The sequence below is a fragment of the Eubalaena glacialis genome, chromosome 19 (genome assembly GCF_028564815.1).
Source record: "Eubalaena glacialis isolate mEubGla1 chromosome 19, mEubGla1.1.hap2.+ XY, whole genome shotgun sequence".
NCBI lineage: Eukaryota > Metazoa > Chordata > Mammalia > Artiodactyla > Balaenidae > Eubalaena > Eubalaena glacialis.
In genome coordinates, this window is record NC_083734.1 from 56,997,756 (window position 1) to 57,012,927 (window position 15,172).

The 15,172-nt window shown below is 55.6% G+C and overlaps 1 protein-coding gene across 4 annotated transcripts; it reads left to right on the forward strand.

Moving 5' to 3' along the window:
• Positions 1 to 5,292: 5,292 nt before the first annotated feature.
• FDXR (ferredoxin reductase) lies at positions 5,293 to 14,920 on the forward strand. 4 transcript variants are annotated; one of them, XM_061177114.1, is made up of 13 exons: positions 5,293 to 5,461; positions 6,053 to 6,171; positions 6,262 to 6,333; positions 10,607 to 10,702; positions 10,901 to 11,023; positions 11,213 to 11,326; positions 11,662 to 11,763; positions 12,539 to 12,646; positions 12,891 to 12,975; positions 13,109 to 13,308; positions 13,391 to 13,562; positions 14,186 to 14,356; positions 14,490 to 14,920. In XM_061177114.1, exons 1-13 carry the CDS (start codon positions 5,383 to 5,385, stop codon positions 14,618 to 14,620), a joined length of 1,572 nt encoding a protein of 523 aa, XP_061033097.1. In that variant the 5' UTR covers positions 5,293 to 5,382; the 3' UTR covers positions 14,621 to 14,920. The 4 variants fall into 4 exon arrangements, with proteins under 4 accessions (XP_061033097.1, XP_061033094.1, XP_061033095.1 ...); XM_061177111.1 differs by lacking the exon at positions 6,053 to 6,171 and having other exon boundaries at positions 6,236 to 6,333; positions 12,521 to 12,646; XM_061177112.1 differs by lacking the exon at positions 6,053 to 6,171 and having other exon boundaries at positions 6,236 to 6,333.
• The last annotated feature ends 252 nt before the right edge of the window (positions 14,921 to 15,172 follow it).

Here is a 15,172-nt window from a genome sequence, read left to right on the forward strand (position 1 = left end):
GGCCCGGCTGGAGGCTGATGGAGGAACAGAGAGGGAGGCCCAGCCTGTGACAGGAGGCCAGAGCAGTTAGTTTAAAACACGGTTTCTCACCTCAGCACCATGACATTTTGGCCAGATAGTGCTTTGTCGCTGGGGGCCTGTCCTGTGCATTGTAGGGTGTTTAGCAGCATCCCCAGCTTCTATCCACTGGGTTCCAGGAACCCAAGTTGTGACCATCAAAAATGTCTGCAGACACTGCCAAATGTCCCCTGGGGGGCAAAAATCATCTCTGGTCGAGGACATGCAAGTCTCTTCTGAGCACACAATTGCCTTGTTTTTCAGTGAAGTCCTTGGATGAGGTGAAGGGTGTGGTGACCCTGATGATGGGGAGGCTAAATGCCAGCAAATGGGATGGGCTGAGGGGTCAGAGGGCATTCTCTGACCTCTGAGGGGTGAAGGCATTCTCTAAGCCGGGTCCTGTTAGGGAACCCATCTCTGGTGTGGCCTTAGGTGGCTCTGCTGGGTAGCTGCCACTGGCCCGTCCAGAGCCATTACCTTCACCTCCACCCTGCGCTCCTGTCCCGAAGCCCACACCTCCTGTCCGGCGCCCTCTCCTACAGCTACAGCTCTCACTACTTCTGAAACAGTCCCTCCTTTTGCTCCTTCCGGGCCTGGGGTGGTAGTGGCTTCCAGCTATTGCTAGCCCTAGAGGGGCTTCACCACAACCTGCATCCTGCTACACCTCTGCACAGAGTTCCTTCATTAAACTCTCTTCAGTCAGCCCCTCTGAGCACGCCGTCTGTTTCCTGCTGGGAGGCTGGCTGATAGAGCAGAGGTTTGGATCCAAGCAGCCCTCTTGGAACGAGGCAGGCTTGGCAGCCTCCCCCGCCTACTTTATATATATATATATACATATATATATATAAAGTATATATATATATACTATAACATATCGCTGCTCTTTTGAAATGCATTAGCGACTCAGACATGGCCTTAAGGACTGGGAATGTGATTAATCAAACTGCTTATTCTCCACATGAAAAATGCAACATCAGAAAAGGCCCCATTGCACACTCCTGGCTAATGATTAAAACCATCCTAGGGCTTCCCTGGTGGTGCAGTGGTTAAGAATCCACCTGCCAACGCAGGGGACACGGGTTCGAGCCCTGGTCTGGGAAGATCCCACATGCCACGGAGCAACTAAGCCCGTGCGCCACAACTACTGAGCCTGTGCTCTAGAGCCCGCGAGCCACAACTACTGAAGCCCGTGCGCCTAGAGCCCGTGCTCCACAACAAGAGAAGCCACCGCAATGAGAAGCCCGCGCACCGCAACAAAGAGTAGCCCCAGCTCTCAGCAACTAGAGAAAACCCGTGTGCAGCAGCAAAGACCCAATGCAGCCAAAAACTAAATAAATGAATAAATAAATAAATTTATTAAAAAAATAAAGATAAAAATAAAACCATCCTAATACAATCAGGGACTCATTGTCATTGATCTGGGCCTGAGTGGGGAATGGGCTGTACCTGGAGGCCCTGGTACCAGACTTGGCTGTACAGTAAGCACCCAAGAACACTCCATCACTTTGAAGCTTGATTTTCTGTTACGCTGGGATTGTGGCTGGGATTGCGTGGGGCTTAAGAAATGAGGGGAGATGACAGGAGTGAATGAAGCCCTTCTAGGGCTCTGCAGAGACCTAAGGTCTAATTAACAGAGGTGTATCGGAGGTGATAAAGTTTACAATGATGATGATGATAGCTAACATCAATTCAGAACTTACAGCACATTTTTACCTATGCTATCTAACTTTAATCTTTACAAGAAATTGGTACTATTTTCCCCTCACGTTACATATTGTGAAGATAAGCCTTAAAGAGATTAAACTTATCAATGTCATATAGCTAGCAAGTGGAGGAAGAAAGATTCAAAGCTGGTGTGTCCAACTCCAGAATTCCTGCTCTTAACCACCAGACATACTACCTCTGGGTGGGGAGCCCTTTGGGGCTTTCTGGGGTGTCAGATCCTGAATCTCCTTCTCTTCCTCCCGTCTTAATAAATGGATCATCAAGACAAACTCTTTATGAACATCCATTATGTGCCAGGCACTGTGCAAAGCTCTGGGGATAAAAGAGTGAGTGCGATTGGGCCCCAATCTCCTGGAGCTTACCGTCTAGTGCAGGAATTGACAAACTTTTTCAGTAAAAGGCAAGATGGTAAATATTTTGGGCTTTGTGGATGATACGGTCTCTGTCACAACTACTCAACTGTGCCATCAAAGTGCAAAAACAGCCAGAGACAATATGTAAAGAAATGAGCATCGCTGTGTTCTAAAAAAAAAAAAATTATTTTTTGGCCATGCCGCGTGGCTTGCAGGATCTTTGTTCCCCAACCAAGGATCAAACCCGGGCCCCGGCAGTGAAAGCGCCGAGTCCTAACCACTGGACCGCCAGGGAGGTCCCTAAAAGAATTTTGTTTAACTTTATGTAGTTTTCACATGTCGCAGAATATTATTCTCTACAGTTTTAGAAAAACTATTTAAGAATGTAACAGCCATGAACTTGTGGGTTATACAAAAACAGGTGGTGGGAAGGATTTGGGCTGCAAACAGTAGTTTGCCTACTCCTGGTCTAGTGGGATGAGCACAAAACACAATGACTTCTTAGAAATCAGAGCAGTATTTACCTCTGAGTACGAGGGAGGGGAAGTGACTAGAAGGGGCACAAGGCGCTCCTGGGGGTGCTGGCCATGTTCTACTTGATCTGAGTGGTGGTTACATGGTTATATTTCGTGGTGACTCATCAAATAGTACACTTATGGTTTGCGCACTTTTCTGTTCATTGTACTTTGTAAAGAAAAAAATGTTGCCTGCCATTCCAGTTCTGCAAGAATCAAGCCATTAGCTACTGCAGTCACCCACTGACAATGATCCCTAAGGGGAATTCAGGATGGGGAAAAACAGGAAGCATTCTGTGCTTTGGATATACTGGCCCCTAGATAGTTAATTTATATATCTAAGGAAAAATTTCAGTGACCCCATATTCTTGCATCTTACATGGAAAAGCACTAAAAGCAGTAACTCGAGATGTCTGTTCTTTGTGATTAGCAATAATCTTTTTTTGCTTGACTACATGTTTTTCCCAGCAAAAAAAGTTCATATATATCCTGGCTCCTCCCTTACCTCTTTGGAGCAGTTTCTCAGAGTAATCTGAGAGGCTGTCTCCTGGGCTACAGTCCTCAGTAAGGTCCTGGAATAAAACTGAACTCACGATGTGTACATTGTACATTTTTCTTTCAGTCGACAACTTCAATAAAAAAATAATAATTTAAGAATGATAGGGACTTCCCTGGTGGCGCAGTGGTTAAGAATCTGCCTGCCAATGAAGGGGACATGGGTTCGAGCCCTGGTCCAGGAAGATCCCACATGCCGCGGAGCAACTAAGCCCGTGCACCACAACTACTGAGTCTGAGCTCTAGAGCCCGCAAGCCACAACTACTGAGCCCGCGAGCCACAACTACTGAAGCCCGCGTGCCTAGAGCCCGTGCGCCGCAACAAGAGAAGCCACTTCAATGAGAAGCCCGTGCACCGCAACGAATAGTAGCCCCCGCTCGCCACAACTAGAGAAAGCCTGCGTGCAGCAACGAAGACCCAATGCAGCCAAAAATAAATAAATAAAATAAAAAAAATTTATTAAAAAAAAAAAGAATGATAAAGCAGTGTAATAGGTAATGATGGGCTGGAGTGTCGCAGGGACAAAAAGGGGCTCTAACCCAGCTTGGGAGAGGATGGGTCAGGAAAGGCTTCTCCAAGGATGTGCTTCACAAGAAGGCCCTTGGGGGGAAGGGTGTGGGAGGCAGCATCAGGATCACTGGGTCAGATGTGCCTACGGACCCGTCATTTAAAAATACATCTCGTATTACCATATGATCCAGCAATCCCACTACTGGGCATATACCCAGAGAAAACCATAATTCAAAAAGACACATGCACCCCAACGTTCACTGCAGCACTATTTACAATAGCCAGGTCACAGAAGCAACCTAAATGCCCATTGACAGACGAATGGATAAAGAAGATGTGGTACATATGTACAATGGAATATTACTCAGCCATAAAAAGGAACGAAATTGGGTCATTTGTAGAGTCGTGGATGGACCTAGACACTGTCATACAGAGTGAAGTAAGTCAGAAAGAGAAAAACAAATAACGTATATTAACGCATGTATGTGGAATCTAGAAAAATGGTACAGATGAACCAGTTTGCAAGGCAGAAATAGAGACGTAGATGTGGAGAACAAACGTATGGACACCAAGGGGGGAAAGTCGTGGGGGGGATGGTGGTGGTGGTGGGATGAATTGGGAGATTGGGATTGACATATATACACTGATATGTATAAAATAGATAACTAATAAGAACCTGCTGTATAAAAAATAAATAAAATTAAATTCTATAAAATAAATAAAAATACATTTTGTTCATTGTGGATTTTTTTGCCTTAATTTTGATCTTCTGAAACATTGCATTACAAGATTATTACTTTGATTACTGAGGTTTTTGGCGCCCCCTTAAATTTTGCACTCCAGGCCATTGCCTCATTCGCCTCACCTTATTCCAGCCTGCTGGACAGGAGTGGGAGATCTGGCTCTGCCCTTGGTACAGAGGGCAAGACGCTCCTCTCTGTTCCCTCACCTATGTAAAGGGGAGGACGATTAAGCAACAAAATCTCCAAGGTTTAAAATTCTCCCTGGCCCGACCTGGACAGCATCTTGTCGGGGTCAAACCTGTGTAACGCCCGGCGTCGGAGAAAGAAACGGCCACAGTCCCGCCTGGAGACCCTTTTTCCAGACTTCCGGACTCTGTGGTTATTACCCAATGGGCGGGGAGGCTCGCTTGAACCTGGCTTGTGATTGGCTGAGACGGAAACGAGCTGGGGTACGCTATCAAATGGGAAAGGCGTTGCGTCATCAGAGAGCGACGACAGCTTCCGGGGGTGGGGTAAGTAAAGTAAGCTCCTTTCTAATTGGCTCCTTCTTTCAGGCGGGATTGAAACAGCAATGGGGATTTGCTCTCCTCCAACTCTAGGCTCCAGATAATTGGCGGGAGGGTAAAGATTACGGAGCAATTTATTGAGTCACGTACGGCCCGGAAATCCTGGGGGGGCGGACCCTCAACGGAAGGGGGTGGACGGTGGGGGGGGGCAGGCTTTTCATTAGGGCGGCGGGATTCTTTCGGTTGTGGGAGTGGAGCCGCCACGCTGTGCTTTCCTGGAGCGGGGGAGGCGGGATTTGGGGCGGGACTGCGATTGTGGGCGGGGTCACAGGAAGGACGGGGGCGGAGCCGGAGCCGGCGCGGGAGATCAGGGCAGTCAGCGGGGTCGGGTCCGCTGGCTAGTTGCCATTTCCAGGCATGGCTCCGCGCTGTTGGCGCTGGTGGCCCTGGTTGGCATGGCCTCGGACCCGGCCGCCTCCTTCCGAGAGCACCCAGAGTAGGAGCAGGGCACCTCTAGGGCTGAATGGGAGCGCGGGGAGGCCTGCGAGCGCTAAGTATAGGAGTAGGAGCCGAGCTGGTTGCAGGGCTGGAGAGGGGAGAGAGAGGGGACCAGGGGCGAGACTGGAGGGGTCCATTCATGCAGATGAGATGGGGGTGGTGTACAGGGGCAGATGGCGGCCTGTGCGGTAATATGTGAGGCTCCTGCGGTGAGACAGGGGTCAACAAAAGTGAGAAGGGGAGACCATGATGTCCACAGAAGTGAGAAGGAGTGAATGGGGGTGATAAGGAGGTCTGTGGGGCAAGAGGGAAGTCTGAGGCGAAACAGGGGCCTATATGGGCAATAGAGGGCTCTGTGGAGAGAGAGGTAAGAAGAGGTAAAATGGGGCCTTGTGGGCAGATCCACAGGGGCGATATGGGGTCTGTTGGAAGGATGTGGTATTCTAGCTGGGTGGGTTGGGAACCCGGTGAGAAAAATTAAGAAGTGCTGAGCAGGGAAGCTTCAGGGGTGATGGGGATTGTCGAGTAGGCCATCTTCAGCGGCGTAGTAAGTTCATGGGTGAGATGAGGGCTCTGGATGGAGACACAGCCTTTGGGAATTCAGATGAAGTAAGGGACCCTGCAAACGCCAAAGCTTTGAGGAAAAAGAGAAGGAGGGCACAGATGAGGGTGAAGCCTGGGAAACTCCGTTTTCTGTTGGACACTGAAGTTGGGGTTTGGGATGGGGAGGGAGTCTTGAACTGACCTTCCTCGCCGGTCCCCCCTGCCCTAGGCTTCCGCCAGCAGTTCTCCACACAGGAGCAGACCCCCCAGATCTGTGTGGTGGGCAGTGGCCCAGCTGGCTTTTACACTGCCCAACACCTGCTAAAGGTAAGCCGCTTCCTCCTGGTTCCTTTTCCCATGATTCACCTGCTGCTCCAATCCTAAGGGCAAGCTCCACTCCTTTGGGTTTTAAAAGCACTCCTGGATCCCTGAAGGGGAAGGGGCTCCCAGCCCATCTAGACGGGACATTTCCTGCATGCTTTGTCACCTGGGGCTCCCCACTCTAGGTCCTCAGCTAGAAGAGAAGTGTGTTTGTCTCATGGGTGATGGTCAGTGGTCTGTGGCAAACGGTCAGCTATGCCTTCTTGGCCAAGTACTCCAGGGAGCTTATGCAGACCTGCATGATGACTTTGTCCTGCCCCTCATCTTCCCTTCTTTCTCCTCTGTCTCCACTCTGTCCCGAACATCCTGCATCTTGAGGCCACCCCCTCTTCTCAGGGATTTCTGTAACTTTAGGCACCTCACTGCACTCTCCTCGCCAATAGCTCCAGCCCTCCCCATGCCGTGCTGGTCTTCCGGCCTGCTCTCCACCCTCCATTCCACGCCTTCCCCTCACCCCATGGCCGGGGTCTCAAGGTTTATAGTATTAGCCTTGGCGGGCAGGGTCCCAAGGTTGCTGGTTACCCTTGAAACTTCGGCAGACCTTGGCGGGAGGGAGGAGGGAGGGAGAATCATGGGTTGGCGTGAGTTGGTGGGGGTGGGGTGGGGGAGGGGTGCGGGAGACCTAGGCTGACTGAGACGTAGGACAGTGACCTTGCCGTGGAGAGAGAGGAGAAAGGATGAATATATTCATTACATGCACACACATGCACACATATACAGATATTAATACTTAAAAAGTAGGGTGATCAACCTGCTCAGTTTGCCCAGGATGTAAGGCTTTCAGTGTTAAAACTGGGAGGGTCTTGGGGAGGCCAGGATGCGTCGGTCACCCTGCCAAAAAGTGACCTAAGCACAGCTTCCAAGCAGCACAGGGGAAAGAGCTAATTACGATGAAGTGACCAGCATGAGCCCAGTTGGGTGGGGTCAGTCAGAAAGTGCTTCCTGGAGAAGTGAGTTGAAGGAGGCCTCAGGCTCTGGAGAGGGCATCCCGCATGGGCGCTGGCAGGGAGACCAGGGATCTCCGAGAGGCTGGGGAGATCCTGGAGGGCTCTGTGTAAGGGGCACTGTGCGAGCTGAGCCTGAAATTCGGAGAGGGAGGAGGGTAGGCCTTCCAGGCAGGATTCTCAATGTCCCCAGTGTGAACAAAGGCTCTGGCCTGCACATACTTTCCCTGGGGGAGGTGCTGGGGGATGGGCACCGAGGCCAATTACAAGCTGGTCCTTGCCCACTGGGAGCTCCAAGCGACTGGCTGTGCTCCCGCGGCGGGAACACGCGCAGCACATTTGGGACAGTGGCACTTAGCCGAGTCAGGCACTGTCTGTACAGCATCTCATCGCATCCCCAAGACAAGTTGCGAAGCAGGTGGCATGACTCTTGCTTCACAGGTGAGAACTGAGCGAGGCTGCCCAAGGCCCCTCCTTTGAGCAGGGAAGGCCTGGGTTCTGAGCGTGGGCACTCCGATGGCAGAGCCCGCTCTTAAGCTCTGCGCTGGGCCATTCAGTAATCAACCACTGGACACTGACATGATCCAGGCACAGCTTGGCACGGGGAACATGGGTGTGAGCAGGACAGACGTGGTCCCCATGCTCAAGGACCTGACAGTCTACTGTGGGAGGTTGTGGAGTGGTGGGAAGAGGGTTTACGCAGTATTCTAGGGCTCTGATGCGGGTGGGGGGGGCAGTGGGCGTGTACAGGAGGGGCACCTAACCCAGCCTGGAGGAGGTGACGTCCAGATTGCTGTCTCAAGGACAGAAGGAGCAGCCCGGTGGGGCAGGGGGATGGGTAAGAGGCCAGAGGGCCCCAGGCACGGAGAACCGTGTGACAAAGACCCAGAGGAAAGAGAATGCGGCTTTGGGGACCGTTGAGTTCAGGAAGGTGGGCGTGTGCAGTGAGGGTGGAGGGGTGAGAGCAGAGCCTGGAGGAGGTAGGTGGGCCCAGATCCTGGTGGCTGGGAAGCCACTGACCAGCTTGGACTCAGGCAGTTTCTCTTGGTGCTGTCCACCCCTTCCCTCCATCAGAGTTCCCTGGGGGACTTGTGAAAATACACATTTCTGGGCCTAGTTCCCACCTAATCAAACTGTGGCTGGGGCCCAGGAATCAACATTTGAAAACAAACCCCTGCCTGCTGCTATAGGTGGTTGGCTTCAGTGAAGGGTTTTAGGCAAGGGACTGAAAGCACCCCGTTTTTGATCTGGAGCCCTCTCTCTGCCTGCAGGGCAGACAGCAGAGCGAGAGGCAGGGCTGGTGGCCGAAAGAGCAGTGGGGAGGATGGGGGTCTGATTGGACAGGGTAGAGGGGAGTCAGGGAGGAGCCCCAGCTTCTGACCCCGGAGCAGAGAGGGAGAGGTCTGGGGGAGGGGGGGACTGACTTTCATCCCAATGGGTGTGAGGTGTCTGGGGTGCGCTGTTCAGGGGTCTCAGGCTTGGTGGGAGGTCTGGGCAGAAGAGAGAGAGTAGAATGTCATCAGTAAGTCCAGGGGAGTTTGAGGTCACAGGAGGGAGCAGATGACAATTCCCCAGGGAATGTGTGCCGGGGCAAGGGAAGGGGGGTCTCAGATTGGAAGAACCTCAGAGAATATTCTTGTTAGAGGGGGGACAGAGGAAAAGGGGCCTGGAAAAGAACAGCCAGAGGGATTGGAGGGACCTGTGAGAGCTAGGGAGGAGGGGCGTCCTGGAAGATGAGGCCAGTCCTGTGAGAGAACCAGTAAATAGGTCCAGCGGGTTGAGCCTTATGGAGGTGGCCTTGGAGAGAGCCCTGTGAGCTGGAGGGAAGGCTCCACAGCTGGAAAGAAGGGAAGATAAGATGGAAAGGCGGATAGTGTCCGGTATTGACCTCCAGGCTCAGCAGTTTGAACTTTGTCCCACGGCAGGACAGCCAGGGAAGGTTTGTGAGCAAGGTGGTGACATACAACTACCACAAAAACCACAGTGGCGGTAATGACAGCTTTTGATTGAACACTCACAGCGGGTCACTCCCTGGGCTAAGGGTGTAAGCTTTGCTCATTTCATCCAGAACCCCACACCAGAAGGAATGTTCTGTGGTCCAGTAAGGAACATTCCAGCGGCACAGAGTCTGATAGCAGTGGGGCTGGGTTGGCCCTGCGGCTGTTGACTCCAAAGCTGCAGGCCTTCAAGGGCACAGCGATGTCAGCGGGGCTTGAGGGGGATGGGGAGAGTCGGGAGGCACGATGGGCGCGTGGGGGGCCGGGACTTGGGTGCAGGCAGTGGTATGTGGACAAAGGTGACGAGCTGAGTGTGAGGCTTTGTTGGGGTGAGGGCTGCTGAAGGGCGGGAGCTCATTTGCCTCGAGTCCCACTGAATCGGGAGGGCAGAATCGCGCAAGAGGCTGATGGGGGCGTGAGGCAGGGTAGTGTCATCCACGGGAGCCCCAACTGCTTGACCCTGAACCTGCTTGTGGCCCAGAGTCTCACCGTCCTGACCTCTGGGATGTTTCCCAACAACCCTGAGAGGGGCGTGTCATCCGTCCCAGTTTACAGAGGAAGAGACTGAGACCCAGGCAGACGCTGGGACTTGCCGGGGCCATGCGGCTGTTTGGTGGCAGAGCTACACCACACTTGTCTGCCCGACCCCCAAACCTGAGCCTTCCCCACAGCCCCTCTGGGTGCCCCGGGGTGGGGGGCAGGCAATGTGGAACCGACATATGAGTGAGATTGTTTTTTCTAAGACTAGGAGTAGGGCCACTTCCATCCCCCTGTGCTCCCCTCATGCCCCAGCTGTGCCTCTAAGTCTCTGTCCTGCTGGTCCGCTTTCCAACAGGACGGTCTTGGAGGCTAGAGCTAAAGCAGGTATGAGTTTCCAAGGGTGGTTCTCAGGTCATCTACGGGCTGGGCACTTCTAGAAGTGTCTGCGGGTTCTAGGGCAGGGCTGTGTGTCACGTCTGACCCAAGTAGACGAAGAAGCTCCCCTGATACAACTCCAGTTGAGGGAAAACTGCCGTCTTCCTTGGTTGACCAGAGTTCTCGCCATCTCAATGGGCTGGCAGTCCTTGAAGTCTGGCCTTGGCTGCCCTGGCGCTGTGCTGCCCACTCCTCTAGCCCGGCTCTCTAGGCAGATGGGGAGTCGTGGGCCTTTCTCTCTCCTTGCAGAGGGTCGAGGCCACCTTGTTAGCCCACTGAGCTGGGCCCTCCTGCTTTGTCCTGGGAAGGACAGGACCCACAGGGGCCTCCCTCGGCCCCACCAGCCATTGCCTTCTCCCCCAGCACCACTCCCGGGCCCACGTGGACATCTACGAGAAGCAGCTGGTGCCCTTCGGCCTGGTGCGCTTTGGCGTGGCGCCCGACCACCCCGAGGTGAAGGTGGGTCTCTCTGGGCTCGGAGCAGGGCTTTGGAGACTTTGGTCGAGGTGAGGAGGGAAGGGAGGCTCCCTGACAGCATGGAATGACCCCAGGCCCTCTGGGGGGATGCCACCCCGGACATTGTGGGGTGAGGGTGGCACAGCCGCAGGCCCTGGAGCTGCCCCGCCCTCTAACCCCTCCCACTCCGGGCCCCGGCAGAATGTCATCAACAGTTTTACCCGGACAGCCCACTCTGACCGCTGTGCCTTCCACGGCAACGTGGTAGTGGGCAGGGATGTGACTGTGCAGGAGCTGCGGGACGCCTACCACGCCGTGGTGCTGGTGAGCACAGACAGGGGGGGAGGGGCGAGGGGCAGGGCCACAGCAGTGGTTGGTGGCAGCGGGTGGAAGGCCTAGGGGTGAGGGCCACGGCGGAGGCTATGGAGGAGGAGCCGGAAGGAGGCCGCTGGGAGCCTGGCGGGGGCTGCCTGGCCCCTTAGCTGCTGCTGAGGCCTCTGGGTCTTTCCTCAGAGCTATGGGGCAGAGGACCATCAGACCCTGGAGATCCCCGGAGAGGAGCTGCCTGGCGTGTTCTCAGCCCGGGCCTTTGTGGGCTGGTACAATGGGCTTCCTGAGAACCGGGAGGTGAGTTTGGGGAGCACTCCCCCTGCCTCTTCCTCCCCACTCCTCACCGGGGCCAGGGGCAGCTCTTGGCTGCCACAGCTCGGGGAAGAGGGAGACACAGGCCTGGGAAGCTCGCAGTGAGATGAGATGCGAAACATCAGGCTGACCGAGGGGGGAGGCCTCTGGGAAGAGGGGCCGCCGGGTCGGGATGGAGGGACCTGAGCTGAAGCTCAGGGTGGGTGGACTTTCCGAGTGTAGGGGAGCCTGAGGGTGCGGCCGGGGACTGGGCATGAGGCTGAGATTAGCCTGACTGGGGCCGAGGTTAGGGGACCCGTATCCAGACCTCTGTCCTCCAGCTGGCGCCGGACCTGAGCTGTGACACGGCCGTGGTCCTGGGGCAGGGGAATGTGGCTCTGGATGTGGCCCGGATCCTGCTGACGCCACCTGAGCACCTGGAGGTGAGTGGGTAGGTCAAGGGCTGGAGGGGTGGAGGGGGGGTCACACCGAAGAGAGGGTGCCCCTGCCTGCAGGGTTTGGGCCTCGTCCCTCCATGCTGAGCCTCTGTCTCCCCTTGGTGCTGGGCAGAGGCCTTCTAAAAGGCAGCCTGTGAGCTTCGTCTCATACCATTTCCCCCTTCACTTTCTGCAGCTACATAGGCTTTTCTAGAAAAAGTTTTCAGTATACACACACCATTCCTCTTGCTCAGAACCCTCTCACCTCACCTCCTGCCCGTTAACCTGTTTGCATCTTTTAGTTCTTGGTTCAGTTGTCCCTTCCTCCAGGAAGCCTCCATGGACCTGAATAGGTCCATTTCCCTGTAATACTCTCCTCCCATAGACTTGGCTACTTCTGTTTCAAAGCATGTTGTCACCACTGCAATTTTATACTTTTTATTGAATATTCGATAAGTCTCTCCCTCCACCAGATCAGAAGCTCTGTGAAGGCCGGCACCACGTCTCTTTTGCTCACCATTCACACCCCCCCAACCCATGCCCTTTGCACAGTGCCTGGCACGTGGTAAACACTCAGTAAACACTTGTCGAATGAAGAGCGTGGGCCTGGTTTGCTACTAATTGGAGCCATTTGCAGAATTGGCAGCAGTGCTCCATCTGGCCACCGGGGGGGTGGGCAGTGGTACCATCTCAGGCTGCCAACCTTCTCACCGCCCAGCTAATGGAGAGGCCCCTTCTGCTGTCAGTGTCGAACGACTTTAAGGTCCTCCTTTTGTGCCAGAAAACGGATATCACGGAGGCTGCCCTGGGGGCACTGAGACAGAGTCAGGTGAAGACGGTGTGGATAGTGGGCCGACGTGGAGCCCTGCAAGTGGCCTTCACCATTAAGGTGCTGGGGCCTGAGGGAGAGGGGCCAGGGTCCCAAGTAGATGGTCTGCCCCTTGGGAGGTGTGGCAGGGCAGAGCTGCCTGGGGTGGAAGAGGGAGAGCCAGGCAGGCCCCCCTGGGGCCCAGTGCCTGCCTTCTGGCGGGAGCTGGTGGTGTCTCCCACCTGGGCTGGGTTCTGGGGTGGGCTCAAGAGTGGACAGCGCTCTGGGCCTGACTCCTCCCCCACTCCCCGCCCACACCTCCAAGGAGCTTCGGGAGATGATTCAGTTACCGGGAACTCGGCCCATTTTGGATCCTGCGGATTTCTTGGGCCTTCAGGACAGAATCAAGGGTGAGGGGCCCTGGCCTGGCCCCCCGGCTCACTAGGGAGGGGATGGTCTAGGTCAGAGAGGGCTCGGGGGAGGGCATTAGGGGAGAGGGCTGTAACCCGGACACCGCCCTGAGATGTTCTGTGTTGCTAACAGAGGTCCCTCGCCCAAGGAAGCGGCTGATGGAACTACTGCTTCGAGCAGCCACGGAGAAGCCAGGGGTGGCGGAGGCTGCCCGCTGGGCATCGGCCTCCCGCGCCTGGGGCCTCCGCTTTTTCCGAAGCCCGCAGCAGGTGCTGCCCTCGCCAGATGGGCGGCGAGCGGCAGGCATCCGCCTGGCAGTCACCAGACTGGAGGTGAGTCTTCTGTTACCCAAAGACACCCCCATTCTCAAATCTCCCCAGCCCCAGCCTGGTGTTGCCCACACTCTCCCCACAGGGTGTTGGTGAGGCCACCCGGGCAGTGCCCACTGGAGACGTGGAGGACCTCCCCTGTGGGCTGGTGCTGAGCAGCATTGGGTATAAGAGCCGCCCCATCGACCCCAGTGTGCCCTTTGACCCCAAACTCGGGGTCATCCCCAATACGGAGGGCCGGGTTGTGGATGTGCCAGGTGAGAGGGTGCAGTGGGGGACAGGGAGGCTGGTGTCTCCCGGGGCCATTCACATTCATTCATTCATCTGGTGACATGCATTGAGAACCTGCTATGAGCCAGGCCCTGTCCCAAGACCCTGGCCCTGCCCCAGCCTCCTCCTGGCCCTAGAGGAAGCTCCCAGTCTAGCTGAGATGCCCACATATATGTCTGGTTATTAAGTCATTCAATTTACTGAGGCCTGCTCTGGGCTAGGCCTAGTGCTGGGACTGGAGATGAAGGAGCAGCCCCTTGGCCTCAGCGAGCTTCCAGCCTGATTTAACATCCACATACCTGTCTAGTCATTAATTCATTCAGTCAGTGTTGACTGAGAGCCTGTTGAAACAAGGTGGGCAGGACCCAGCTCCTACAGGGAGCTCCTGGTCTACAGGGACACTGAGGTGTAAGGGGGGACGGCATGGTGAATACAGGTTGGGAAGCATTGAGGGCAGTGGGCCAGCGGCCAGAGTGGGCCCAGCTGATGGATGCTGGGAGGCCGTGGGGTGTATGGAGGCGTGTGCACATGTGTGTGTACTGAGGCCCAGGCTTGCCAGGGGTGTCCAGCCAACTCCCCATTGCTTACCCCTTTGTTACCCCTCTCCAAGGCCTCTACTGCAGCGGCTGGGTGAAGCGGGGGCCCACAGGTGTCATCACCACTACCATGACTGACAGCTTCGTCACCGGCCAGATTCTGCTGCAGGACCTGAAAGCGGGGCTGCTGCCGTCTGGCCCCAGGCCTGGCTATGCGGCCGTCAAGGCCCTGCTCAGCAGCCGAGGTCTGGGCCCTGTGTGAGCTCCTGGGAGGCGGGGTGGGGGGCTCCCTGGGCCTTTCACTGTTTGGAAGGGGGCTGCTCTGGGCTGGGGTAGAGGAGGAGGTGAAGGCAGTGACCCGTCTTCCCTCTGCCGCAGGGGTCTGGCCTGTGTCCTTCTCGGACTGGGAGAAGCTGGATGCCGAGGAGGTGTCCCGGGGCCAGGGTGTGGGGAAGCCCAGGGAGAAGCTGCTGGATCCTCAGGAGATGCTGCGGCTGCTGGGACGCTGAGACCAGATCCCAGGCGGGCACGGAGAGGAGGAGTGCTGTGCGGGGGAGAGGGGTCTGCACCACAGCTGCATCGCCTGGCCGTGCTGGCGTGGGGCCTTGGCTGCCCCTTTTCCAGGGGCCTCTGAGCGCTTCCTCGTGCCAGAAGGTCGCTCTTGCCACTGTGGGTAACTCTCAGCAAGGAGATAACCTTAGTTAGGGATGGGTGCAGGTGCAGGCTGACCTTCCTCCCTCCTGCCTATCTCCTGCTGGACTGTGGAGGGTCACCAGGTCAGAAATATGCTGGAAATAAAACACCCGCAACCGAGGGACAGTGGTTGATGTGCGACTTCTTCTGAGGCCCGGGGTCACCTTCCAGCTGCAGCTCCCCTCCAGTCACCAGGTGGCGCTGCAGAGCCAGCTCCCTGCTCAGGGGCCTCTCGGGGGCTTGAGGGGTTTTGGCAGCCAGTCCTGGCACCCACCGTCTTTTTCTCAGCTTGGCCCTGCTGCTGCGGCCTGCCTGCCTTCTGCCCACACGGCAGGCACCCTGTGACCCCAGCCTGCCTGCCCTGCTGG